At 37.0% G+C, this 27129-nt stretch overlaps 1 protein-coding gene across 1 annotated transcript; it reads left to right on the top strand.

The window, feature by feature from the left end:
* The first annotated feature begins 5684 nt into the window (after positions 1 to 5684).
* LOC120205529 (putative pre-16S rRNA nuclease) lies at positions 5685 to 7478 on the top strand. The gene is made up of 7 exons (XM_039205382.1): positions 5685 to 6058; positions 6162 to 6221; positions 6294 to 6406; positions 6565 to 6633; positions 6716 to 6767; positions 6931 to 7021; positions 7100 to 7478. Exons 1-7 carry the CDS (start codon positions 5780 to 5782, stop codon positions 7117 to 7119), a joined length of 684 nt encoding a protein of 227 aa, XP_039061313.1. The 5' UTR covers positions 5685 to 5779; the 3' UTR covers positions 7120 to 7478.
* Positions 7479 to 27129: the final 19651 nt, after the last annotated feature.

Genomic DNA, 27129 nt, shown 5'->3' with positions numbered 1-27129 from the left:
TAAGGGGTTTCTTAATATTCGCTGGCACTGCTAAATCAACCACGCCTACTCATTACGCAATGGACTTTGAGCAGTTAGGCTTTGGTGACCAATTTGTTTTGCGGTTTGCCGGTCCAAGTCAACCAGCTACTTGATCCTGAAATCTATCAATTAGCTAATAGCTTGATTAAGATAATAATAGTAACAAAGGTTTATTGTATGTAGATGCTGTGTTTCTGGTTCATTCTAGTCAAAGTTGGTGCTGAGAGGCATACGATGGTGGAATACTGTTATGATGTGAGTCAAAATAAGGTTTGTTGAACCCTAATGATTTAGTAGTGGTATTATCAATTATGGTTCTATATATGTTACTAAACCCTCTTTGACTAGAACTTAGAAGAGCAGTGAATAAGAAACTACTCTGTTTTAGACCATGTGAATGTATTAATTTTGAAATTAAGAAAAGAAAAAGAATGCCCAGTGTTGGTCAAATATGAATACTAGCAGCCGGTGGCTGCTTGATATTCAAAGGTGGGGGGGCTGCTTTGAATAAATGGGTGGCTGCCTAATTTTGTTGAATTTAGGTTTGGGTTAATTATTTTTGGTCACTAGACTTTAGAGTATTTTCAAAGATTAGTCCCTAAGTTTTAACTATAAATACCCTAGCTCATTTAGCTTCAAAATCATCCCAAAATCTTCTAGTTCTCTCTCAAGTATGTTGTGTAAACACCTGTAAATTTTCTCTTAGTAAAAGATCTGCAGCAGTCCGGAGACGTAAGCATAAATTGGCTGAACTCCGTTATCAAATTTCGGGTATTATTTTTCCGCTTTTATTTCGCATTCTCACTAATCTGATTATAGGGAAATTACTTGTACTTGGTTTATTTCCTAACAACTGGTATCAGAGCTTTTGGTTGTGAATTTTGTCAATTTTCTGCGAGGTTACTATTCATTACTATTCACGTGAATAGTGAATTTCGTGAATAGTGAAATTCGGTCGGCGATACGAGTTTGTCGACGGAGGTGTTCTAATACACGGCGGTTCGCAGAAATTGTCAGAAACGATCCAAACGAAGCCAGATTCGAGTGGGAGCGATGGCTGCAGACGAAGGGAAGGTGAAAATTGAAAAGTTCGATGGTGCGGACTTTGGCTTTTGGAAGATGCAGATTGAAGATTTTTTGTACCAGAAAAATCTATATCAACCTCTTTCAGGAAAACAACAAGAGGGCATGAAAAATGAAGACTGGGCTCTTCTCGACAGACAAGCCCTCGGAGTTATCCGACTGACGTTATCCCGCAATGTTGCTTTCAACATAGCAAAGGAAAAAACCACGGCGGGTCTTATGGCGGCTCTCTCCAATATGTATGAGAAGCCATCGGCCTCAAACAAAGTTCACTTGATGAGGCGATTATTCAATTTGCGGATGACGGAAGGGGCATCGATGGCACAACACCTAAATGAACTCAACACAATCACAACCCAGTTGAGTTCAGTGGAAATTGAATTCGATGATGAAGTTCGAGCTTTAATTCTCTTATCATCTTTACCAGACAGTTGGAATGCTACTGTTACAGCAGTCAGCAGTTCGTCGGGAAACAGCAAATTAAAATTTGACGATGTTCGGGATCTGGTACTGAGCGAAGAAATTCGACGGAGAGAATCGGGTGAAGCATCAACCTCCTCAGCCTTGCACACGGAGTCTAGAGGGAGAACTTCAGAAAGAAATTCAAATCGTGGCAGATCGAAATCCAGAAGGGGAAAATCAAGAACAGGAAATAAAGATTTTACCTGTTATAATTGCGGCAAGAAGGGTCACTTCAAAAGAGATTGCCGAGCATCGAAGAAAAATACCGGCGCTCAGGAATCTGCCAACGTGACAGAGGAGACAGGTGATGCCATGATTCTAAGTGTCAACAGTCCGATTGAATCATGGATCTTGGATTCAGGGGCATCTTTCCACTCCACGTCATGCCAAGAAATCATGGAGAACTATGTCAGTGGTGATTTTGGGAAGGTTCATCTTGCTGATGATGAAACCTTGAAGATCGTCGGAAAAGGAGACATCCGACTAAAGCTGCCAAACCAGACCACCTGGAAGCTGACAGGAGTGAGACATATTCCTGGTCTCAAAAGAAATTTGATTTCTGTAGGACAGCTTGATGGAGAAGGATACAGTACAACCTTTTCAGGCTGTGAATGGAAGATTACCAAAGGAGCACTCGTCATTGCTCGTGGTAAGAAGACTGGTACTCTCTATGTAACCTCAAATTTAGAGAATATCATTGCAGTAGCAGATGCTGATGGAAAATCAAACCTATGGCACCAAAGGCTTGGCCATATGAGCGAGAAAGGAATGAAGATACTTCTGTCAAAAGGGAAGTTGTCGGATCTAAAGAATGTAGATGTCGGACTATGCGAGGATTGCATCTTTGGCAAACAAAAGAAAGTCAGTTTTGCAAAGATTGGCAAGACACCCAAGGCAGAAAGGTTAGAATTGGTTCATACTGATGTATGGGGACCATCCCCAGTTCCATCTCTTGCAGGCTCACTATATTATGTCACCTTCATCGATGATTCAACAAGGAAGGTGTGGGTTTATTTTCTGAAGAAGAAATCAGAAGTCTTCGATATCTTCAGAAAATGGAAGGCCATGGTGGAAAATGAGACTGATTTGAAAGTCAAGCGGTTGAGGTCTGACAATGGAGGAGAGTACAGAGACAGTAGATTCAGAGATTTCTGCGCAAACATGGGATCAAGATGGAGACAACAGTTCCCAAGACACCGCAACATAATGGTGTAGCAGAGCGCATGAACAGAACTCTGAATGAACGTGCCAGAAGTATGAGGATACATGCCGGCTTGCCCAAATTTCTATGGGCTGAAGCAATCAACACTGCAGCTTACTTGATCAACCGTGGGCCCTCAGTTCCTTTGGATGGCAGAATACCAGAGGAAGTTTGGAGCAAGAAAGAAATAAACCTTTCACACTTAAGAGTGTTTGGTTGTATTTCTTATGTACACATAGACTCTGCTGAAAGAAGTAAGCTTGATGCTAAGTCCAACAAATGTGCCTTTGTTGGTTATGGCGGTGATGAGTTCGGTTACCGGTTTTGGGACTATGAAAATCGGAAGATCATCAGAAGCAGAGATGTCATTTTCAATGAGAATGTGATGTACAAAGACAGGTCAATTGTAGAATCAAGTAGTTCAAATACCAAAGCTGAAACAAAGGAATTTGCTGAGTTTGAGGAGATTCCTGGAAATGATGTTCAAATCAATCCTGAAGCAGTTCAAGAAGAACCAAGCACACCAGAACTGAGACGCTCCTCCAGAATTCCTAAACCAACCCAACGGTATTCTCCTTCTTTGCACTACTTGTTGCTAACTGACAATGGTGAACCAGAGTGCTATGATGAAGCAATGCAAGTGGAGGATTCAGTCAAGTGGGAGTCTTCCATGAAAGATGAGATGGACTCGCTTATGTCAAATCAGACATGGGAATTAGCTGAATTACCACAAGGCAAGAAAGCGCTCCATAACAAGTGGATTTATAGGATCAAAGAAGAGCACGATGGGAGCAAACGTTACAAAGCAAGATTGGTTGTCAAAGGCTTTCAGCAAAAAGAAGGTATTGACTACAATGAAATTTTCTCTCCAGTCGTAAAACTGTCTACAATCAGACTGGTGTTGAAAATTGTAGCTGCAGAGAATTTACATCTTGAGCAGTTAGATGTAAAGACAGCTTTTCTTCATGGTGATTTGGAGGAAGAAATCTATATGAGACAGCCAGAAGGCTTCATAGAGGCAGGCAAGAAAGAGCACGTATGCAGGTTGAAGAAGAGCTTGTATGGTTTAAAACAAGCTCCTAGACAGTGGTACAAGAAGTTCGATAGTTTCATGGGTAGCAGTGATTTTACCAGATGCCAAGCAGATCATTGTTGCTACATCAAGAGGTTCGACAATAGCTTCATTATTTTATTGTTGTACGTTGATGACATGCTCGTTGCAGGCCCAAACATGCAAGAGATCATAAACTTGAAGCAAAATTGTCGAAACAATTTGCAATGAAAGATCTGGGCGCTGCAAAGCAGATTCTTGGGATGAGGATCAAGAGAGACACAAAGTCGGGGACTTTGATGTTATCACAGGCTGAGTACATCAACAAAGTACTCTCCAGGTTCAACATGCAAGATGCTAAACCAGTAAGTACACCTTTAGGTGTTCATTTCAGACTCTCCAAAGAACAGTCACCAAAGACGGAGGAAGAACGTGCACACATGGTGAAGGTTTCGTATGCCTCAGCAATTGGAAGTCTGATGTATGCCATGGTTTGTACCAGACCAGATATTGCTCAAGCAGTGGGAGCTGTTAGCAGGTACATGAATAATCCGGGAAAAGTACACTGGGAAGCAGTCAAATGGATCCTCAGATATCTGCGGGGTACTACAAACAAAGCACTTTGTTTCAAAGGTGGAGATACGATACTAACAGGCTATGTAGATGCTGTAGATTGTCGACATGTGGACATCAGAAGAGCACTACAGGGTATGTCTATACTCTAGGAGGAACTGCAGTGAGTTGGGTTTCTCAATTACAGAGATAGTTGCCTCTCCACAACCGAAGCAGAATATGTCGCTGTTACGGAAGCCAGCAAGGAGATGGTTTGGCTCCAAAGTTTCTTGGAAGAGTTAGGCAAGAAACAAGAAAACAATGTCTTGTATTGCGACAGTCAAAGTGCTATCCATCTAGCGAAGAATCCGTCTTTTCATTCCAGGACGAAGCACATACAATTGCGATATCATTTTATCCGGTCTCTTCTGGAAGATGGGATTTTGAAACTTGAAAAGATCAGTGGAGCTCAAAATCCAGCAGACATGTTGACAAAGACGGTGACCACGGACAAACTGAAGTTGTGTTCAACTTCAGTTGGCATGCTAGAGTAACAAGACTAGAAAAGCTGCTGCATCGATCGAGGTGTGAAGATAGATTAAAATCAGTCTTCAAGTGGGAGATTGTTGGTCAAATATGAATACTAGCAGCCGGTGGCTGCTTGATATTCAAAGGTGGGGGGCTGCTTTGAATAAATGGGTGGCTGCCTAATTTTGTTGAATTTAGGTTTGGGTTAATTATTTTTGGTCACTAGACTTTAGAGTATTTTCAAAGATTAGTCCCTAAGTTTTAACTATAAATACCCTAGCTCATTTAGCTTCAAAATCATCCCAAAATCTTCTAGTTCTCTCTCAAGTATGTTGTGTAAACACCTGTAAATTTTCTCTTAGTAAAAGATCTGCAGCAGTCCGGAGACGTAAGCATAAATTGGCTGAACTCCGTTATCAAATTTCGGGTATTATTTTTCCGCTTTTATTTCGCATTCTCACTAATCTGATTATAGGGAAATTACTTGTACTTGGTTTATTTCCTAACACCCAGCTTCAATGGATGTTAATAAATACAATTATATTGCAACAACTCAGATTCTGCAAGTAGGAATAAGCAGTAATTCTTATTTACGCCATATAAAAACTTGTGCCAGTAGAATTATACTAATATTCTACCCACTGCCAGGCTTAGTAATAAGGTGTCACTTGAGGCCAAAGCCCAACATCTATTGATAAGCGCACATATAGGCCTCCCATTGACTGCCTGCTTTGCCAAACTTGAGAGAAACCCAGTTTTATTTTTCATCATCGTTAAGCAAAATCAGTAGAATTTTATCAGGGGAAAAGTAGTAGAATAAGAAAACCCAGATATAATAAGGGGAACAACTGGAAGCTCAGTGTGTGAACTCTCCATCTCTAATGTGTGCACTGCAACTGCAATCACGTCCATTTTTCAGTCTATCCAAAATCTTCTCCAGGTCTCCATCTTCTCTTCCCTATTTCTCAACTCCTACCCGTGTAAATTACAAGCTAAAAGGCAGGGCCTTGTTGTCATCTCTCCAAGAATTCCACCCCCCCAACGCCCTTCGACGTAAGACCAATTCGCGATTGACAGGAGGATTCAGTCTTGGTGTGGATTTGGGTTTGTCACGTACCGGCCTTGCCCTTAGCAAAGGTTTCTCCGTTCGTCCTCTCACGGTATAATAGTAATTGGATAATAATCTTCAACCTTTTTCAAACATCTTTAAATTTGGTCGACTTTACTACCTCTTCAATGTTTTGAGCTTTGGTATCTTTCTAGGTTTTGAAATTGAGGGGTCAAAAACTTGAGCTGCAGCTGCTTGACGTGGCTGAGAGAGAGGTTAAAAATTACTTGCCCTTTAATCGAAAGCTTGCCATGAAAATGTTGCTATAATGTTAGAGAAATTTGTAGGAGGCTGATGAATTTATAATTGGACTCCCTAAATCTTGGGATGGAAAAGAGTCTCCTCAATCCAACAAGGTTCGCAGTATTGCCGGAAGGCTAGCTGTTCGAGCTGCCCAGAGGCAATGTCTTATGTTTCCTCTTACACTCTTACTGTTCGTGTATTTGCCTCGTTTTGTTTGCCTCAGTTTTCTCACAAACCACTTGGGTGGCTCATAATTTGCCTCAAAAACCACATTTTTTCCTTCGTTTTTATGTGTCATTTTTCACTCAAATTCAGGGGTTGGAGAGTGTATCTAGTGGATGAACATGGAACATCATCAGAAGCTGAATGCAGAATGATTAACTTGTACTAAGAAGTTTACCCAAACTATGTATTTCTCTATGTTGGAAATTTCTTGTTTATAATTCATCTTGCCCTGGTCTTTCAGGGGTCTCGAAAAGTCTGCTCGCCAAAAAAGCTTTGATGCTTATGCTGCTGTGGTATGTAATCACATTTTTAGGTTTCTATGATTGAAGAAGATAATGTATTTCTTCAATGGTGTTTGTTGTAAGTAAACTTTTGTTTAATTTTGTGACGTAGATCATAGATTTCAATATTGAGCTCATTTCCTCTTCTGATCCTGCTTTGTTTTGCTGTCTGTAAATATTACTAGAGAGATATTTTGTCATGTCTGGTGAGAACATTGAAATCGTTTTGCCGAAACAGGTGGATTTGCAAGAAAAACTTAGAAGAGGTGTAGACACATAATTTCTGTCACATATTTTACACATATATTATATTGATTATGTATTTATATATTCATTATTTACAGGTTCAAGACCAACAAATTAGGGACAAGGCCTAACAACCAAAACCCAAATGGCCTAGGACCCGTTCCAAGATTAGGGTTTTTAGAAAACCCTAGTGCGCCGCTTCAAGACTCCAACAGCCCACGCACACGTTTTATGGCAACAAGTCTCCACATCCGATTTTCACTACGCCAATCACCAACAACCATGCAACAACCTTTAGACTTTAGGAATCGATTAGAAGACTAAAAACAGTATTTTATTTTTCTATAAATGTAACATTACATACGAAGATGGGGAGGAAAAAAAGGCGGGGGAAACAATTGTAAGGGGAGGAAGTCTCTCGTTTTTTTTTCCAGCGGAAGTACGAGCAATATTTTTAAGGTTATTTGATTTTTTTTACATTCGAATATATTTTTATTTTCATGTATTTATTTGCTATTTAAGTTTGGTATTTATTTTATTTTTATTTTTATAAATAAAATATGATTTTTATTTTTCCTTAAAAAACACTAAAAATGCTCATGTGTATCGAATATAAATAATCACCATGTTTTATAATATCCAACGATTTCAGTTGCAGCAAATAATAAAAAATATAAAGGGTAGATCGAAATCTTACTTGTGTCGAGGGAGCATCGTTGGAGTTGGGGTATCGTCGTCGTTGGGTTTAGAGAAGCAATGAAGGTGGATTTGTTGGAAAGCAGTTTGTAGAGGGGTTGAGTGTTGAACGAAAGGGGGAAATGTTAGGGCTCCATGCGCATAATAAGAATAAAAATGAGAAAGAGATTTTTTTTTCTTAAAAGGTTCAAATCAATAAGAAATGGAATTGATTATATTTTAATTTTGGGTAAATCATACGTTAACTCATCATTATTTCATAGCTTTTTCTTTTATAGTCACTGATTTTAGTTTAATCTTATTTAGATCCTTTTCTTTCCATGTGTTACATTTAAGTCATTAGATTTAGGGTCAAATCACCCTTATGTCCCCCTAATCTAGCCATGTTTTAATATTATGATCATTATGTGTATTTGTTTTATTTTGAACTCTATATTTTACTTAGTTTTAATTTAGTCATTAAATTGTTTTGTTTTTTTATTTGAATTTAGTTACTGTCTTTCTAGTTTTTATTAATACTATTTTAATCCTTTAATTTTCTATTTGTTCTATTTTTGTACTTTACTCTTTTTTCCTTTTGCTATTTAATCCCTTAAGTTTCTTTTTCTTTTACATCTCGTTCCTAAAACTAATTCAATCCATAAATTTTAATTATTTCTAATTTAATTTTTAATTTGAATTTTCTTTTATACCTTTAAGCTACTATTTTTTATTTCAATTTTAATACTAACTCTTTGTGTTTGTTTGTTTTATTTTCTTACATTATTTATGATTTTTTAATAATTTTAATTAATCAAAGGTAAGTAATTTGAATCGAATTTCTAAATTTTAATGTCAATTTCAATTTTCGCAATTAAGACAACCGACAAATTAAATGGTACCGAAAGGGAAGTTCAAGGGTGCTAATCCTTCCTCGACTGTAACTGACTCTCAAACCCGACATATTTCTGGTAAAACGCAGATCAGGTAAGATGATATCCGATCAACCAAATTTTTTACAAAAAAATAAATGATCGGTGGCGACTCCCAATATTCTATTTTAAGTCGAAGCCAATTTCGGGCCCACCCGAAAGGCGGTCGCGACAGCTTGTCGACTCCACTAGGGACACATATAAGTGAGTCAGGCCATAATTAATTTTCGGTTTTCTTTTTAAGGGAAAATAAAAATTTAAGTTTTAATTTATCTATTCGATTCTAATTATTTATATTTGATTATATTTTCAAGTAAATAATTGTACTAATCGTTTTCTAATGATTTCAGCCTTCCAAACTCGTTTTTTTCCTTTAAGGCTCTAAATTCTTAAGTGGGGGTAAAAGCGATGCCTTCGTGTGAATTTATTCACCGCACATGCCTAGCAATTAGCCTTCGTGATTCATATACTTTATGTCTTCGTATGAATTTATTCTCTGCATAGACATAAGAGAATGTGTCATCTCGAGTTTAACTTAGTCCACATAAGCCTGTGATGGGTTTAGCACTAAAGATCTAGCAAGCCCAAGGGGGCGCCGGCAAGGAGAACTCAGGTACCGTTTTTTAGAACCTAAACCGGGAGACTATGGAGAATTAGAGCCTACCCCAAAACCACATTCTAAAACATATGATACTTTTACCCTAACCTTGTTATTTAACTTTCTTTCTACTTTTCATTTTTTTTCTTTCATCATTTATTTATTTTATTTTATCATTTATATTTTACTAACTTTTTGCCTTTGTGTTTGTTTTTAGCATTTGCATCATAACAAGAGGCTATTGATCCCTAAAAAGGTGTTTATTACATACAAAATAATCTGAATTAATGGACAAAGGTGTTGTAATACAAGAGATCAAAAACACCGAGGTACGACTATGGTCTGAGAAGACTCAGAAGGAAAAGGGAGACAGTCTTCAGAGGAGCTATGTGTCAGAGCTGGGTAACTACGCCTCTATCAACCTAAAGCAGAATGAAGTACAAGAGCTTCAGGATATCTGGGACAGTTAGAAGAGTGATCGAAAGCAGAAGTTCAGCCAGCGGTATGGTGATATCGCACTCTTGCTTTCTGTCAAGACTGATGAGCCCTTAATCAGAGCCTTGATTCAGTTCTGGAACCCAGGGTACAATTGCTTCACCTTTAACCAAGAATACATAGTGCCCACCATTAAAGAGTACACTACACTACTGCATTGTGAAAGCATCAAACTGGAGAGAGCCTACATTAAACACATCAAAAGTTAACCTTTCAAGAATGCACTGGCCAAGGTTACCGGAGTTGACGAAAAGTGAGTAACTGACCGGGCTCGACAAAAAGGCAGTGGGGAAGGAATCTCCTGGCTTCAAATCAGGCAACTGATGAAGAACCATCCCGATGAGTGGAAGAAAATAGATCTGTTTGTACTGGGTCTCTATGGCCTAATTATATTCCCAAAGACTTTGGGATACATTGATGCAACTGTGGTAGAGATATTCGAACAACTCCCGAGGCGAGTAAATCCAGCACCAACCATCTTAGCCGAGACATTTCGCTCTCTCAACCATTGTAGAAGGACTGGTGGTGGAAAGTTCACAGGGTGTGTTCATCTACTCCAAGTTTGGATTCACAACCACTTCTGGAAGACTAACGAGGTTTCCTACCACCGATTCAGCACTACCTATTCACCTTTGGAAGAGTTCATCACTATGAAATGGCATGAAGGTGCTTCAAAGGAAAAATGGATGAAGGTCTTCACGCACCTTCAGGACCGAGATATTGCTTGGAGAGTCCCCTTGGTTGTTCTATAGTGACATTTTCTTTCGATGTGGGGATTCCAACACTATGACTCTACTTGGACTATGGGTTGCAATTGGATATTCTCCCTTGTTGGCACTTCGACAGTATGGGGCACGTCAGTTTGTCCCAACTACATACAAATTATCTACATCAGAGTTTGTGTACCATGGTGATAACTATAAGAAGTTGATCAAAGAAGTATCAGAGTCATGGAGGAAAGTATTTCGGATGGAGGTCATAGCTGCCAAAGATATGCTTACTCTGGATTATTTGGAATGGCGAAGATTAGGGAAAAACGACAATATCCCTGTTCCAGACTGTGAGGACACCTGGACCATGGAGGAACATCTCAGGCATGTCCCTTCCGAACTTGAAATAGCAAAAACAGAGTTTGAAACTGTGAAGAATGAGCTGAAGAAAAAGGTAAGAGAGCTCGAGGACGAGCGATATCAGTGGAAGCTAGATGCCGACACTTAGAAAGATCGGGCAGACAAGCTAGAGAAAGAACATAAAAAGATCTGTTTCGAGCTCAAAGACTTACCAAGATAAGTCCAAGATAAATACAAGTTAAAAAAGACCTATGAATACTGGAAAGACGAAGCTCACATCCTGAAGAGGAAGTTTGAGGGACCTGATGAGAGAGCCTGGTAGGAACAACTGAAGATTACTCAAAAGCGCTTAGCAGATAGTCAACATCATAATCAATGCTTGAGAATCCAGGTGGATGATCTGGATAAACAACATGAGAAAGATGGAAAAACAATAGCTGAGTTAGAAGCCATTGTTGATGGATTCAAGAAGCAAGCAAGCGAGCTTCAGATAGTGTAACACCCTCCACCCGTACCCGACCCGGATACGAGTCTGAGATGTCACATTGACTTTTCAAACTTTGACTTTAGACGAAAAATCAAGGAAATTTAAAACTTTCATTAAAATAGCATTGTTATATTACACAAGTTAACTAAAACAAGACAAAACTGATCAGAGCATTTGTAACTAACACTTTTCTTACATGCTAACACTATACACGACAAAAGACATACTTTACTCGTTACTTCTGATCTGATCTTCTGGCAATGTTGTTGTTATTGCCACTCTTATTTATGTTCTTCTCGATTCTTGGTACCTACGTGTAAATAACTTACACGCTAAGTCATAGACTTAGTGAGGCATAACTGTAACATCCCAAATCAGGGTCAGTGGCTAAATTGCAAATTTTAAAAATTATGTGCTCGATTTTGAAATAAGTTAAAAGTTCAAGGACTTAATTGAGAATGTTATTTAAGAGGATTATCTGGTAAATATGAAAAGAGTGGAAATTATTATGGCTCCTTTATAAGATATTTTCTCCCATTTATTAAGTGGATTTTGATTCTTTGGGTATTAAATAAGCTTAAGGAAAGCTTATATGGGATTTAAACAATAAGATAAAAGAATTAAGAAGGAATTTGTAATGAGTTTTAAGATGAAATTTTGATATGGTATGGTTGTTGAAGTTTTATGGATGAATTTGACTTATCATCAATCTAATTAAGAAGTATGAAGTGTTAGAATTGGAATTAGAACACAATGAAAATTTAGTGTGATTCTTGAATGCCATGTAAATGATGGAATTTTGGGTTTAAAGAAGTGATTATGGAATAGAAATGAGTTTAAATATGTGTATGGAAGTTAGGAATATTAAATGAAGTAAAATATGAAGGTTTAAGCTGAAATGAAGGGAATTTCGAGCTCTGAAGTTTATGGGAATTTGACTTATCATCAATCTAATTAAGAAGTAGTGTTAGAATTGGAATTAGACACAATGAAATTTAGTGTGATTCTTGAATGCCATGTAAATGATGGAATTTTGGGTTTAAGAAGTGATTATGGAATAGAAATGAGTTTAAATATGTGTATGGAAGTTAGGAATATTAAATGAAGTAAAATATGAAGGTTTAAGCTGAAATGAAGGGAATTTCGAGCTCAAAATGGGATTTATGGGCTAGGGGGATCGATACTCATTCAAGGGGAATCGATACCCACTCAAACGAACATGGAATTCCATAATGCCAGTAGGGAATCGATACCCCCTAAAGGAAAATGAAAATGTTGATTTTCTTAAAGTCGTTAAGCTATGAATATCAAGTATAAGGTTAGATTTTGATAGATTGCCTTAAATTGTATATTTGTGTAGATACTGAGCCTAAATCAGTTCCGGAATATTTGGCAAATAAGATCGATCAAGGAAATATGAGAGATCGGTATTAACTTAGTGAGGCCCAGGTGAGTGCTTATTTATAGGATTATAAGGAAATTGGACTTGTGATAAGTCATTTCGATAGTTATTTATTATGCATGAAGTGTTGATTATAAGTAGGTGAATGACATGAAATGTATGTATGATTGATTATATGTGCTGATATGTTTGTATGTGTTATATATTATGTAAGTATAAAGAATATGTCTATGATAAGATCTACATGATATATAGAATTGAAAATATGTCTATGAAGAGTTATAAGAGAATTTACAAATTCATATGATAAAAGGGAGTATAGTTATGAAATAAAATATGTAAAAAAAAGAATATGATGAAAGTGAATCCACGAGAAACAATAGAAACTAGGTAATTATGTGGAAAGGTTATATGAATAATAGGATTATAGTTGTACATAGTGGTATAATAATTATGAGAATTTAATATAATAACGTTATATGAATGTGAATTGAAAGAAAATAGATTGAATTATAGAATGAAATGAGAATGATGTATCAATTAGGAAACTTTAATATGGAGTGATATGAGAAATTATAGGAGTTATATGAAATTGAATTAAGTAAATTGATTAATTTGTATATAAAAGAAATAATAGAAGTAATATATATATATGTTTACAGTATAAAATAGGTTATGTAATAAGTGCATACAAAGGAATAAAGAATAGATAGAGATGCGATGTAAATTATATTATGAATTAGTGATATATGAATGATATAAGTATGTAATAACTTATGTGTGTATGATATAATATGAACATATGAGAAGACGAGATAGATAAGTGACTTGTAATAGGAACTATATATGACCATAAATTATGTAAATTAGAAATGATTTATGTAAACATGTTTGATATGTATTACATGTATGTGAATATAAGAGAATAGAACATAATCATATGAAAATATATAAGTCCTATGATATTACCTATGTGAATATATGAGAATATGAGTGAGTTATAGGTTATTGATAGGACATATAAGAATATATAAATGTATGATGATATGAAAAGGGAACTAAGTTTAATGATGTTGAACCCTATGAGTAGAAGTTATGTGATTATAAGTAACATGTTATATGATCACAAGATATGATACATGATATGAGATATATGAAGAGAAAATATATGTATATGAAATATTATAGAACGTGATTATATGAAAATGTTCTACGGTAGGTAAACCATGTGTTTATATGTATATGGGATATGTGATTTATATGACAATGAGCTATGTGAAAGGATTACATGACTATGTGTATATGTGAATGATGTTAACTAATATAATGCCCATGTTATGTGTCATGAGAGCTAGGGGTATAGTTGGCATGCCAAGAGGCGAGGGTCTATGTGGTCCTTCGGGACATATGTATTCTTTGGAACATGTGTGAAGTCTGGTGAGACACATACTTGATCCTTGGCATATGTATATGATTCTTAAGGAATGATATGTGGTCCTTCGGGACATATGTATTCTTTGGAATATGTTGAAGTCTGGTGAGACACATACTTGATCCCTAGTATATGTATATGATTCTTCGGAATGATATGTGGTCCTTATGGACATTATTATATGGCACTATGGTGCATTATATGCGGCACTCCGGTGTAATTATATGTGGCACTTCGATGCAATTATATGAGCTGTGGTGACAGCATTAGTGCACAACCTCTATGTACTTGCATATCTTTAGTTCTCACATGTGTATCATGGGCTATTAAATAGATAATATAATAAAAATGAAGATGATATTATAGTTGCCTGGGTATACGTGTTTTATGATAGTATATATGGTATATGTTATATGATATACATGAGTACATGTTAAGGTATATGTGAATAAGTATAATTGATTGAAATGATGATATAATGATAAGTTTAAGATAATGATATGAACATAAGATATAGGAACATGATATAAGATATGAATGAAACATATATGTATGTATATATTTGTTACATGTAAAAGTATGAGTTGTATGAAATGAGTAGTAATTGTTAGTATGATTATTAGTTACCGTTTACCTTATATGTTTATTGCCTCACTAAGTCTTCGACTTTGCGTGTGATTGTTTCACACGTAGGTTACAGAAGCAAGAAGAGAAGAGAAGAAGAGTAAGACAGGTCAGCACCTCCCTTACAAAATTTCAGATCAGAAAATAGAGGATTTAAATGTTTTTGGTTATTTTGAGTATAGTTGGCATGTACTAATTGGTTGAATTAAATATGCTCTGATTGATTTTGGTTATTGTGGTCAGTTTATGTAACTAAACCGCTTTTACTTTAATGAAATGTTTAAAAATTCTTTGAATTTTGTCAAGAGTCAAGGTTTGAAAAGTCAATGTGACACCTCATACTCGTATCCGGGTCGGATACGGGTTGGGGGTGTTACAATAACATAAATATATGTATACACATGTATAACAATGAATTCATGGACATGTATTCTTATCATTGATCAGGACATTTCAACTTTCATGCATCTATTACACTATAACATATATGATGATAACATATACACATAACACATACATTCTCTTTCTAATTTCACTTTAATTTATCTTGGGATTGCCCATGTATATTATTGATAACATAAGGTACACGAGTACATAGAGGTTGTGCACTATGCTGTCACCACAGCTCGTATAATTCCCTCAAGGGGCACTGAATATTTGTCCCGAAAGACCACTATGTTCTGAAGGACCACTGATTGTTCCGAAAAACCACTATGTCCAGAATGACCACTCCTTAAGAACCATATACATAATACAATGGACCAAATAATTGTACCAAAGTACCACATATATGTTCCACGGAATTACATATATGTCTAGAATGACCACGTAGAACCCTCGACTCTTGGCATGCCAATTATACCTACAACTCTCATATTAACTCACATGGGCTTCAATATGAATACATTTCTCATTTTCATATCTTCTCATAACTTTTCGTATAAACATGTATTTCACTTCATATACACACATGTGATCACTTTCATTATTTCACATACATGGATTGATCCTCTAACAATTTCATTCTTTCATATAATATCATATTAAATCATAAATGAATTATGCATGAAATCACTGTATCCAATATATATATATATGGATGTATGTACATGAATATGAAATCAGGAATTCAACTATAAGAGATAGACTTATCACAAGTCTAATCTCCATACAATTCTATCCAGTAGGGGCACTCACCTTAGCCTTGCTTTGACTCGATTATAATCATTCGATTGTTCCGGAACGAGATTACGTTCTAAATCTACATAGTAGTACATTGATACATATCAATATACTAATTGATATATTCTAAACTATCACTCCTTAGGCTAAAAAGAAAGTTATTTTTATCTTTTAGTGAAGGTATGCATCGATGCACTACACCATGTATCGATGCATCTCTTGACGGGTGCATCGATGCACTATCTATGCATCGATGCATAAATCCCATTCGATGTTTATATTTTAAGCAGGTGCATCGATGCACTAATTGCATTCGATGTTCATTTATTTGAGAGTGCATCGATACACATTGAATGTGCATCGATGCACACAACCTAGAATTTGTATTTTAAGCCCGCAAATCATCAATTCTTCACTCAATTCTTCTATTTTAAACCCCTATCATGTCATTAAACCCAACCATCATTACTTAACCCAACTTATATCCATGAAAATCATCTTTAACTTTAAAATCCTATCACTCATATGTAATTCAAGAATCATACTCAGATTTCAATATGTTCTAAATACAATTCTAACACTTCATATTCCTTAATTATCATGATAACAAGTTAAATTTATCTTCAAATTCAACTTATCAATTATTTTCCATAAATTCATTTAAAAACTCATTTTCTTTATCTCTTGTAACTTCTTCATCTTTTGATTATAAGACAACTTAAGCTTTCCTTAAGCTTAGTTATCATCTAATGATCAAACCCTAACTTAAATTTTAACTAACAATCAGCTTATGAAAAATTTCACCTTTGCTATGAGTCTTCACGTTTTGAGAGAAAAGAATAGAAGAAGAGAACTTTGGAACCTTGTTTTTCTTTCTTCTCTTCTATGTGGGGCTAATACATATATATATATTCTTTAATTATTTCCCATGTAAATGACCATTTTATCCTTCTATTCCTTCTTCCTTGCAATTTAACCCTATACCAAATTACAATACTATTCAATTATTCTGCTTTAATCACCAAATTCTAAAATTTTACAATTTAGTCACTAACCCGTTATTGAGGATGTTACAAAAGATGGGGGTACTGAATCCTCATGTCCTCTTCACATTCTTATGTTGCTTCCTCTATCTTGTGATTCCTCCACAATACTTTGACTAACGGAATAGTCTTGTTCCTTAATTGCTTAATCTCATGAGCTAAAATTTGAATCGGTTCTTCCTCATATGTCAAATCCGGTTAAACCTCAACCTCTTTTGGTGTCACGATGTGAGAGGGATCAGATTGATACTTCCGAAGCATTGAGACATAAAAGACATTGTGAATTTTCTATTTAAATCTGCGTATGATTTATGTCTATCGGTTGCTGCTTTAAGATTACTTTGAATTACTTGGACCTTTTCTTCCACTTCCTTGATCAACTCAGGACCAATAATTTCTTTATCTTTAAGCTCGAACCAATTTAGAGGCGTACGCCATCTTCTTCCATAAAGAGCTTCATAGGGAGCCATTTTGATGCTTGATTGATAACTATATTGTACGCGAATTCAGCAAGTGACAAGTATTTCTCCCACGATCCTTTGAATTCTATAACACAAGATCTTAACATGTCCGCCAAAATCTGGATAGTTCGTTTGGATTGCCCATCGGTTTGAGGATGAAATAGCGTACTAAAGTTCAACCGAGTTCCCAACGCTTTATGTAATGATTTCCAAAACCGTGAAGTAAATCTAGGATCTCGATCTGAAACAATAGAAACAGGTATTCCATGTAGACGTATAATCTCCCTGATATATAACTCGACATACTTATCCATGGAAAAAACCACTCGTACCGGAATAAAATGAGCAGACTTAGTCAATCTATCTACAATCACCCAAATATAATCTCTTTTATTCGGAGTCAAAGGTAACCCAGTTACAAAATCCATTGTTACATTCTCTCATTTCCACTGAGGAATAGACATTGGTTGCAATAATTTAGACAGAACTTTATGTCCAGCTTTGACTTGCTGACACGTCAAACATTTGGATACGAATTCTGTAATGTCTCTCTTCATTCCAAGACACCAATATTGACTTTTGAGATCCATATACATTTTGTTTCCTCCCGGATGCATGGTCAATGGACTACAATGAGCTTCCGTTAACAAAATTTTCTTCAATTCATCATCATTTGGGATCACTAGCCTCCCTTGATAATATAGGTTCCCATCAGGTTTTATTTCATAATCGGTAACCTCTCCATCCCTTATCTACTGTAACTTCTTTAAATATTTTTCATCTCCAGCTTGTAATTCTTTAATTCGATCTAGCCATGATGGCTTGAGAGTCAATTCTGCACATATTGCACCGTCTCCTCTTAACGATAGTCTGGCATCTAAAGCTCGTAAGGCTGCAAACGTTTTTCGGCTTAAGGCATCCGCTACCACATTCGCTTTCCCTGGATGGAAATCGATCACTACATCATAATCCTTTAAGAACTCCACCCATCTTCTCTGTCTTAAATTTAACTCCTTTTGGGTCATCAAATATTTCAAACTCTTATGATTTGTATACAAATAACATCGTTCACCATACAAGTAGTGACATCAGATCTTAAGAGCGAACACTACCGCAACCATCTCCAAATCATGCGTTGGATAATTATTCTCGTGCGGTTTTAGTTACCTCGAAGCATAGGCCACCACTTTGCCTTCTTGCATTAACACGCATCCCAACTCATTATGAGACGCATCACTGTACACTACATAATTCTTGCCAGATTCGGGTTGAATTAACACTGGAGCTTCTGTTAAAATCCTCTTTAGCTTTTCAAAACTTTCTTGGCACTCCGGAATCCAAGAAAATTTTACCTCTTTCCTCAATAACTTGGTTAGGGGTAATGCTATTATCGAAAAGTTTTTAAAAGACCTTCGGTAATAACCAGCTAACCCCAGAAAACTCCGGACTTCTGATACATTCTTTGGAACTTCCCATTCTAAAATGGCTTTGATCTTTTGGGGATCTACTTGAATCCATTCTGTAGAAATCACATATCCAAGAAATGTCACTTCCTTCAACCAGAATTCACATTTAGAGAGTTTGGCATAAAGCTTCTTTTCTCTCAAAGTCTGTAGAACCATCTTCAAATGAGAACTATGCTCTTCTTTCGACTTTGAATATACTAAAATATCGTCAATGAATACCATAATAAATCGATCCAGATAGGGTTGGAATATTCGATTAATCAAATCCATGAAAGTAGTCGGTGCATTCGTAACTCCAAACAGCATTACGATAAACTCATAGTGGACATATCTCGTTCTGAATGTCGTATTTGGAATATCTTTATCTTGAATCTTCAATTGATTATAACCAGAACGTAAATCAATTTTTGAAAACACTGAATCTCCCTTTAACTGATCAAATAAATCATCAATTCTGGGGAGGGGGTACTTGTTCTTGATGGTCACTTTATTAAGTTGCCTATAATCAATGCAAAGATGCATGGATCCATCATTATTTTTAACAAACAAAACTGGGGCTCCCCATGGCGAGACACTTGGTCTGATAAACCCTTTGACATCCCTGTAGTAATAACTTCTTTGCCGATATCACTGATATTAAATTAGCCAACGGGTTCCATCTTTCACTAAATACTATAACTTCTATACCTTCTGAACTTCTCAACGTTACTCTTTTCAGTCTACAGTCAACATTAGCATAATAACGATATAACTAGTCAATTTCCAGTATCACCTTGAATTTGTCAAAAGGTAATTCCATCAGTTTAGCAAGGAATTCAATTCCCTGAATCCGTATGGGACACCCTCGACATACCATATTGACTCGAGCACTGCGTCCTAACGGATTAGTCACTATTACCTCACTGCTAGTAGATTCTAACGGAATATTCAATTCTTTCACTAACTTGCTGTAAATATAATAATAAGTAGACACCGAATCAATTAATACAAACACATTCTTGTCATACAATTGGATGATACCTGCTATTATCTCTGGGTCATCTCTATCCTCGCTAGTCCTGAGATTATACACACGAGCTGTAGAACGTATTTCTTGCGGAGCTGATGACTCTAATTGACTTCTTCCTCTCTGGGTAGCCGAGCCAGACCTCTCTGGCTGAGCAGATTCACTAGCTAACATGGGACAATCCCGAACAAAATGTCCGGTGTCCCCACATTTAAAATAGGCTCCAGAAATCATCCTACATATCCCTGAATGATTCTTTCCACAATGTGGACATTGTCTGACTTGGCTCGGGTTAGATCTTCCGGCTCTGGATCCCACTGACTGAGTTTGTCAACTCCTCATCTGATTTGATCCCCTTGCAGAAGATGCAACCGACTCTGATCTCGCTTGGGTCGAGAACTCATATCTCTTCCATTTTTTGACGGTGTAGCACTCGATGATGCGCCCGATCTTTTCAAAGTCTGATCTCGAGAATCCCCGAACCTCTCATTTTGAGCTCTTTCCAGAGCTTTAGCACGGTTCACCACTTCTTGAAACGAAGATAAATTCAACACAAAAAGTATCTTTTTCAGGCGAGGACGCAATCCCTCAATAAACCAATCGCAAATATTATTCTCTGTAGGGACTAACTCCGCAACGAAACGGCTCAACTTGTTGAATTCACACTCGTATTCATAAACTGTATGGTTTCATTGCTTCAAGTTCATGAACTCTTACTTCATCTTTCGGATGAACTGATCTCCGATATATTTATGCTTAAATTCCTCTAGAAACAAGGACCATGTTACCTGATCACTAGTCATTCTCAATGTAACATTTGTCCACCAAATCCGTGCTTGCCCTCTCAGCAAGGAAACTACTCCATCTAGCTTATCACCATCGGAACAATGAAGTCCCTCAAGCATGATTTTCACGTCATTAAGACAAAGGTTTGCAATAACATGACCTTCTTCTGTTTCACCTCTAAACTCTGGTGCTCCTAAACCCTTCAACTCCTTTGCAATATTCATTCTTGTAGTTGAAGTAACAGAAGGTTGAAAACGTGCCAATACCGCATCTAGTGTACTGAAGAACACATCTTGATCACTTACAGTCACTCTAGAGGGTGTTTGATCTTCACTCTGCCTGGCCAGGGTAGGTGAATTACTGCTTTCAGTGAGCCTATCATCTCCCGCTTCACTTCTAGAGTTACCATGTCCGGACATCTATAAAATATACCCATATCATTCTATCAGCAAAACATCATACTTACTATTGTATCAGATCAGAAGTTTTCACTACTTTGTTGGCATGTATACTTTATAAGACACTCTAGAATACAATTTATGTCGAGAATCGACTAAACCATAGCTCTGATACCATTAAATGTAACACCCTCTACCCGTACCCGACCCGGATACGAGTTTGAGGTGTCACATTGACTTTTCAAATTTTGACTTTAGACGAAAAATCAAGGAAATTTAAAACTTTCATTAAAATAGCATTGTTACATTACACAAGTTAACCAAAACAAGACAAAACTGATCAAAGCATTTGTAACTAACACTTTTCTTACATGCCAACACTATACACGACAAAAGACATACTTTACTCGTTATTTCTGATCTGATCTTCTGGCACTGCTGCTGTTATTGCCACTCTTATTTCTGTTCTTCTCGATTCTTGGTACCTATGTGTAAATCACTTACACGCTAAGTCATAGACTCAGTGAGGCATAACCTAAATATATGTATACACATGTATAACAATGAATTCATGAACATGTATTCTTATCATTGATCAGGACATTTCAACTTTCATGCGTCTATTACACTATAACATATATGATGATAACATATACACATAACACATACATTCTCATGCTAATTTCACTTTAATTTATCTTGGGATTACCCATGTATATTATTGAGAGCATAAGGTACACGAGTACATAGAGGTTGTGCACTATGCTGTCACCACAGCTCGTATAATTCCCTCAAGGGGCACTGAATATTTGTTCCGAATGACCACTATGTTCCGAAGGACCATTGATTATTCCGAAGAACCACTATATCCCGAAGGACCACTCCTTAAGAACCATATACATAATACAATAGACCAAATAAGTGTACCAAAGTACCACATATATGTTCAACGAAATTACATATATATCCCAAAGGACCACGTAGAACCCTCGACTCTTGGCATGCCAATTATACCTACAACTCTCATATTAACTCACATGGGCTTAAATATGAATACATTTCTCATTTTCATATAAATATGTATTTCACTTCATATACACACATGTGATCACTTTCATTATTTCACATACCTGGATTGATCCTCTGACAATTTCATTCTTTCATATAATATCATATTAAATCATAAATGAATTATGCATGAAATCACTGTATCCAATATATATATATGTGGATGCATGTACATGAATATGAAATCAGGAATTCAACTATAAGAGATAGACTTACCGCAAGTCTTATCTCCATACAATTCTATCCATTAGGGGCACTCACCTTAGCCTTGCTTTGACTCGATTCTAATCATTCGATTATTCCAGAACGAGATTACGTTCTAAATCTACATAGTAGTACATTGATACATATCAATATACTAATTGATATATTCTAAACTATCACTCCTTAGGCTAAAAAGAAAGCTATTTTTATCTTTTAGTGAAGGTATGCATCGATGCACTACACCATGTATCGACCACCCCTTGACAGGTGCATCGATGCACTATCTATACATCGGTGCATAAATCTCATTCGATGTTTGTATTTTAAGCGGGTGCATCGATGCACTCCTTATGCATCTATACATTAATTGCATTAAATGTTCATTTATTTGAGAGTGCATCGATACATATTGAATGTTCATCGATGATCACAACCCATAATTTGTATTTTAAGCCCGCAAATCATCAATTCTTCACTCAATTCTTCTATTTTAAACCCCTATCATGTCATTAAACCCAACCATCATTACTTAACCCAACTTATATCGATGAAAATCATCTTTAACTTTAAAATCCTATCCCTCATATGTAATTCAAGAATCATACTCAGATTTCAATATGTTCTAAATACAATTCTAACACTTCATATTCCTTAATTAGCATGATGACAAGTCAAATTTATCTTCGAATTCAACTTATCAATTATTTTCCATAAATTCATTTAAAACCCCATTTTCTTTAATCTCTTGTAACTTCTTCATCTTTTGATTATAAGACAACTTAAGCATTCCTTATCATCTAATGATCAACCCCTAACTTAAATTTTAACTAACAATCAGCTTATGAAAAATCTCACCTTTGCTATGAGTTTTCACGTTTTGAGAGAAAAAAAGAGAAGAAGAGAACTCTGGAACCTTGTTTTTCTTTCTTCTCTTCTACGTGGAGCTAATATATATATCTATTCTTTAATTATTTCCCACGCAAATAACCATTTTATCCTTTTATTCATTCTTCCTTGTAATTTAACCCTATACCAAATTACAATACTATTAAATTATTATGCTTTAATCACCAAATTCTGAAATTTTACAATTTAGTCACTAACCCGTTATTGAGGCTGTTACAGATAGTGCATTTCGACGGAGGTTTGCAGTGGCGTTTTCGTTGGGAGCAAGCTCAAAAAAGGGTGAGGGCCAGAGATGCAGTCATCCGTGATTTCCTATATCAAGTACAGAAAGCAGCCCGTCATTTGCATGACTTAGCAAGGGAAGCCGAAGTGGTTTGACAAGGTATCAAACCAGTGACAGATGAAGGAAGAAGACTTATCAACCTACTGGAAGATGTTTGGGGTCTAGAGGATTTAGTCCGGATGTACCTTTAGATTGTTTTTATGTCTCTTATAAGATAAAAACACTTTTGTTTAAATAAGGATTATTTATAATAATGAACACTTTTCTGGATCAATGCCTCTAAATTGCATATATCATGCTTTGCATACTTTGCATTTTATATTTCATGTTTATTTTTTATATTTTCCATGTTTTTACATTCGTATTAACTAACAGAACATGTCTCAGAAAGAGCAAACACCAAGCTTACCTCCACAAGCTCAAGACACACATCATCCACAGAACACTCGAACAAAAAAGAAATAAATAGAGGCTAGGATGGAAAAACTCGAGGAGAACATGGCAATACTTCAAAAAGAACTGGAAGATAAGATGGCTCAGAATAGTCAAAGTACCCTGGAGTCCATCAAGAAAAACCAGGAGTCCTTGGTCGATCAAATCGTGGCTATGCTATCGGGTTTACAATAAGCCAATTCACCAGGAGGAGGTTCGTCTGAGGGGGTAACCATATCACCGACCCCACAAGTTGTTATCTCACCTGGAATATTACCCGGGGAATTATCCGCTACTAAAGGGAAAGCTACATTACCCGGGGACTCATCAGCTACCAAAGCGAAAGCTGCATCTACTGTTAAGATACAAACTTCCGCAAACATCCCTGATAATCATCCGGATGATTACCATGTCCCGGACTTTGACGAGGAAGATAAAGCCAAAAAGATGAAAGAGACGATCAAGGTGTTAGAAGACCAGATGAAGATGGTCAAAGGAGACCGGGATTATTATGGGGTAGATGCAATGGAATTGAGTCTAGTTCCATATTTGGTGCTTCCACCAAAATTCAAGGTACCTGAGTTTGAAAAGTTTGACGGAAGTAACTGCCCATCAGCCCACATCACTATGTTCTTTCAGAAAATGACAGGGTATGAGGGAAATGACCAACTCCCGATCCACTACTTCCAGGATAGCCTCTCCGGTTCAGTTATCTGGTGGTACAACCAGCTCAGCCGAACTCATATCAAGACATGGAAAGATTTAGCCAAGTCTTTTTTGGAGCAATACAAGCATATCAACGATATGAGGCCAGATCGAGTTATACTACAAAGCATAGAAAAGAAGTATAACGAGAGTTTCCGATAGTATGCATAAAGATGGAGGGATTTGTCTACGCAAGTTCATCTACCCTTAGATGAAAAGGAAACTAGAAAGTTGTTTGTACAGACCCTGAAGGTACCTTACTTCGGGCACTTAGTGGCAATCACATCGGGAAGTTTCTCAGATCTAGTCATGGCCGGTGAAATGATCGAATTGACCATTAAACAAGGAAAAAATGAGGGAGGAGACTCCAGTAAAAATTCTCCCTTAAAGAACAAAGACCGAGAGATCAATAATGTTAACACCTACAACATCAACAAAGGTGTTACGATCTCAAGTTAAAAAACAACTGTAGCTGTACCATCTGGAACTTCTAACCAAGCTCAGAGTGAACCAATGAAGGAAAGGGAAAGAGATCAATTCGGTCCCATTCCCATGACGTACAAAGAGTTATACCAATAGCTCTTCGACACTCACACAGTGTCGCCTTAACATATGGATCCAATAAAGCCTCCTTACCCGAAATGATATGACGAGAACTCTCTCTGCGAATATCATGGAAGTGTGTAGGGGCATTCGATCGAAAGTTGTCTCGCATTCAAGAGGCTTGTACAACGAATGCGGAACAAGAATTGGATCACTTTCAACTTCGAAATACCAAACGTCGCCCTGAATCCCTTGGCCAATCATCAAAAGACAGGAATCAATGCAGTCACCACCGAGAACGGTAGGAGAATCAAAACCAGAGTTTCGAAAGTTAAAGCTTTGTTGGCTTGGGTATGGATCCAAATGGCAAAGGCAGGGCTTCTTGCACCATATCCAGATACATAAAAAATGAATATGGTAACCATTGTTGTTACCACAACGAAGAAAGACATAAAGTGCAAGAATTCCCCGAAATCAAGACATTTGTCCAGCTCATGATGGACCGGAAAGAGCTGGAATTTTACGAAGAAGTTCTGGATTCCCCGGAAGCAGACGTTTGCGCTATCGGTGAATCATCAGAAAAAAGACTCGGTAGGGGTAGTCCTTTGATAATTACCCTTAAAGCAAAGACAACAACAACACCAACCAAGGTGATTATCACAGCGCCTCGGTCTTTTCAGTACAAGGACAATCGACAAGTGCCATGGAAGTATGGATGCCAGGTGAGTACTTCCAAAGAATATGATAACAAAGTGGGGCAAAGACCACTTGAGCCCTTTAAAGAGGATGTGCTAGCTATAAATGAACCTATAAAGGAGGAAGAAGCTAAAGAATTCCTTAAATTTCTAAAGCATAGCGAGTACAGTGTTGTAGAACAGCTCCACAACTTGCCAATACGTACTTCAATGTTGGCACTATTGTTAAACTTAGAGGCACATCAGGAGATACTATTGAAGGTTCTGAATCAAACGTTCGTGTCACAAAACATACCAAAAAGCAAGATGGATCGACTGATGAACAATATTCAAGCTGATAATCTCATCTCATTTTCGCATGATGAGATTCCATCCAGAGGAAGAGGCCGAACAAAGGCATTGAATATCACTACGTATTGCAAGGGGAATGCCCTGCCTAGTGTGTTGATCGACAACGGTTCGGCCCTGAACGTGATGCCTTTAATCACATTAAAGAGATTGTCAATAGATACCTCACATATGAGAGCTTGCCAGAATATGGTCTAAGCATTTGATGGGACCAAAAGAGAGGTTATTGGCAAGATCGAGGTACCGTTAACCATCAGACCAACCATCTACAATATCGAGTTTCTAGTGATGGATATCATGCCTTCTTACAACTACCTTTTGGGAAGACCTTGGATCCATCAAGCTGGTGCAGTACCATCCACACTGCATCAAAAAGTTAAATTTGTTATTGACGGGGCCTAAGTAATCATCAATATTGAGGAAGATATCGTGGCAAGCGTAACCACGGAAGCCCCATACATCAAAGTAGACGAGGAAGCGGTAGAATGTTCATTTCGTTCCTTGGAGTTTGTGAATGCCACATTCGTGGTAGAAGTAAAGAAGAGTCCTGAACCTCGACTCTCCAAGTGTACCAAGATGGAGATCAAGCAAACCTTGGGATGATGCGCTAAGTTTGAAAGAGGGTTTAGGAAGCATCTATAAGGAATGATTAATCTAGTCCTTCCAATTTCGAAACTATATCAGTTTGGGCTCGGTTTTCAGCCCAAAAGAGGAAGGAGATCCAAAAGAATCGGGACAGAAGAATAGCCAGATTGACTGGAAGTAAACTTCAATGGGAGCCTATGACATTCCCGTCTCTTTGCCATATATTCAAATCAGGTGGTTATGTGTTTGAGACCACCTCATCCGACTTAGAAGCGACTCTTGAAGATCTGAGTAACAATGCC

The sequence above is a fragment of the Hibiscus syriacus genome, unplaced genomic scaffold (genome assembly GCF_006381635.1).
Source record: "Hibiscus syriacus cultivar Baekdansim isolate YM2019G1 unplaced genomic scaffold, ASM638163v2 tig00012523_pilon, whole genome shotgun sequence".
Lineage (NCBI taxonomy): Eukaryota > Viridiplantae > Streptophyta > Magnoliopsida > Malvales > Malvaceae > Hibiscus > Hibiscus syriacus.
The sequence above is the reverse complement of the archived record's forward strand: the minus strand, read 5'-3'. Positions and strand labels throughout refer to the sequence as shown.

What these genes read in the sequence shown, in the direction of transcription:
- LOC120205529 (XM_039205382.1), top strand. Translation starts at nt 5,780, where the DNA reads ATGTGTGCACTGCAACTGCAATCACGTCCATTTTTCAGTCTATCCAAA. An exon ending in TTGACGTGGCTGAGAGAGAG is followed by an intron (nt 6,222 to 6,293) that starts GTTAAAAATTAC and finishes AGAAATTTGTAG; the next exon opens with GAGGCTGATGAATTTATAAT. An exon ending in TTGATGCTTATGCTGCTGTG is followed by an intron (nt 6,768 to 6,930) that starts GTATGTAATCAC and finishes TGCTGTCTGTAA; the next exon opens with ATATTACTAGAGAGATATTT.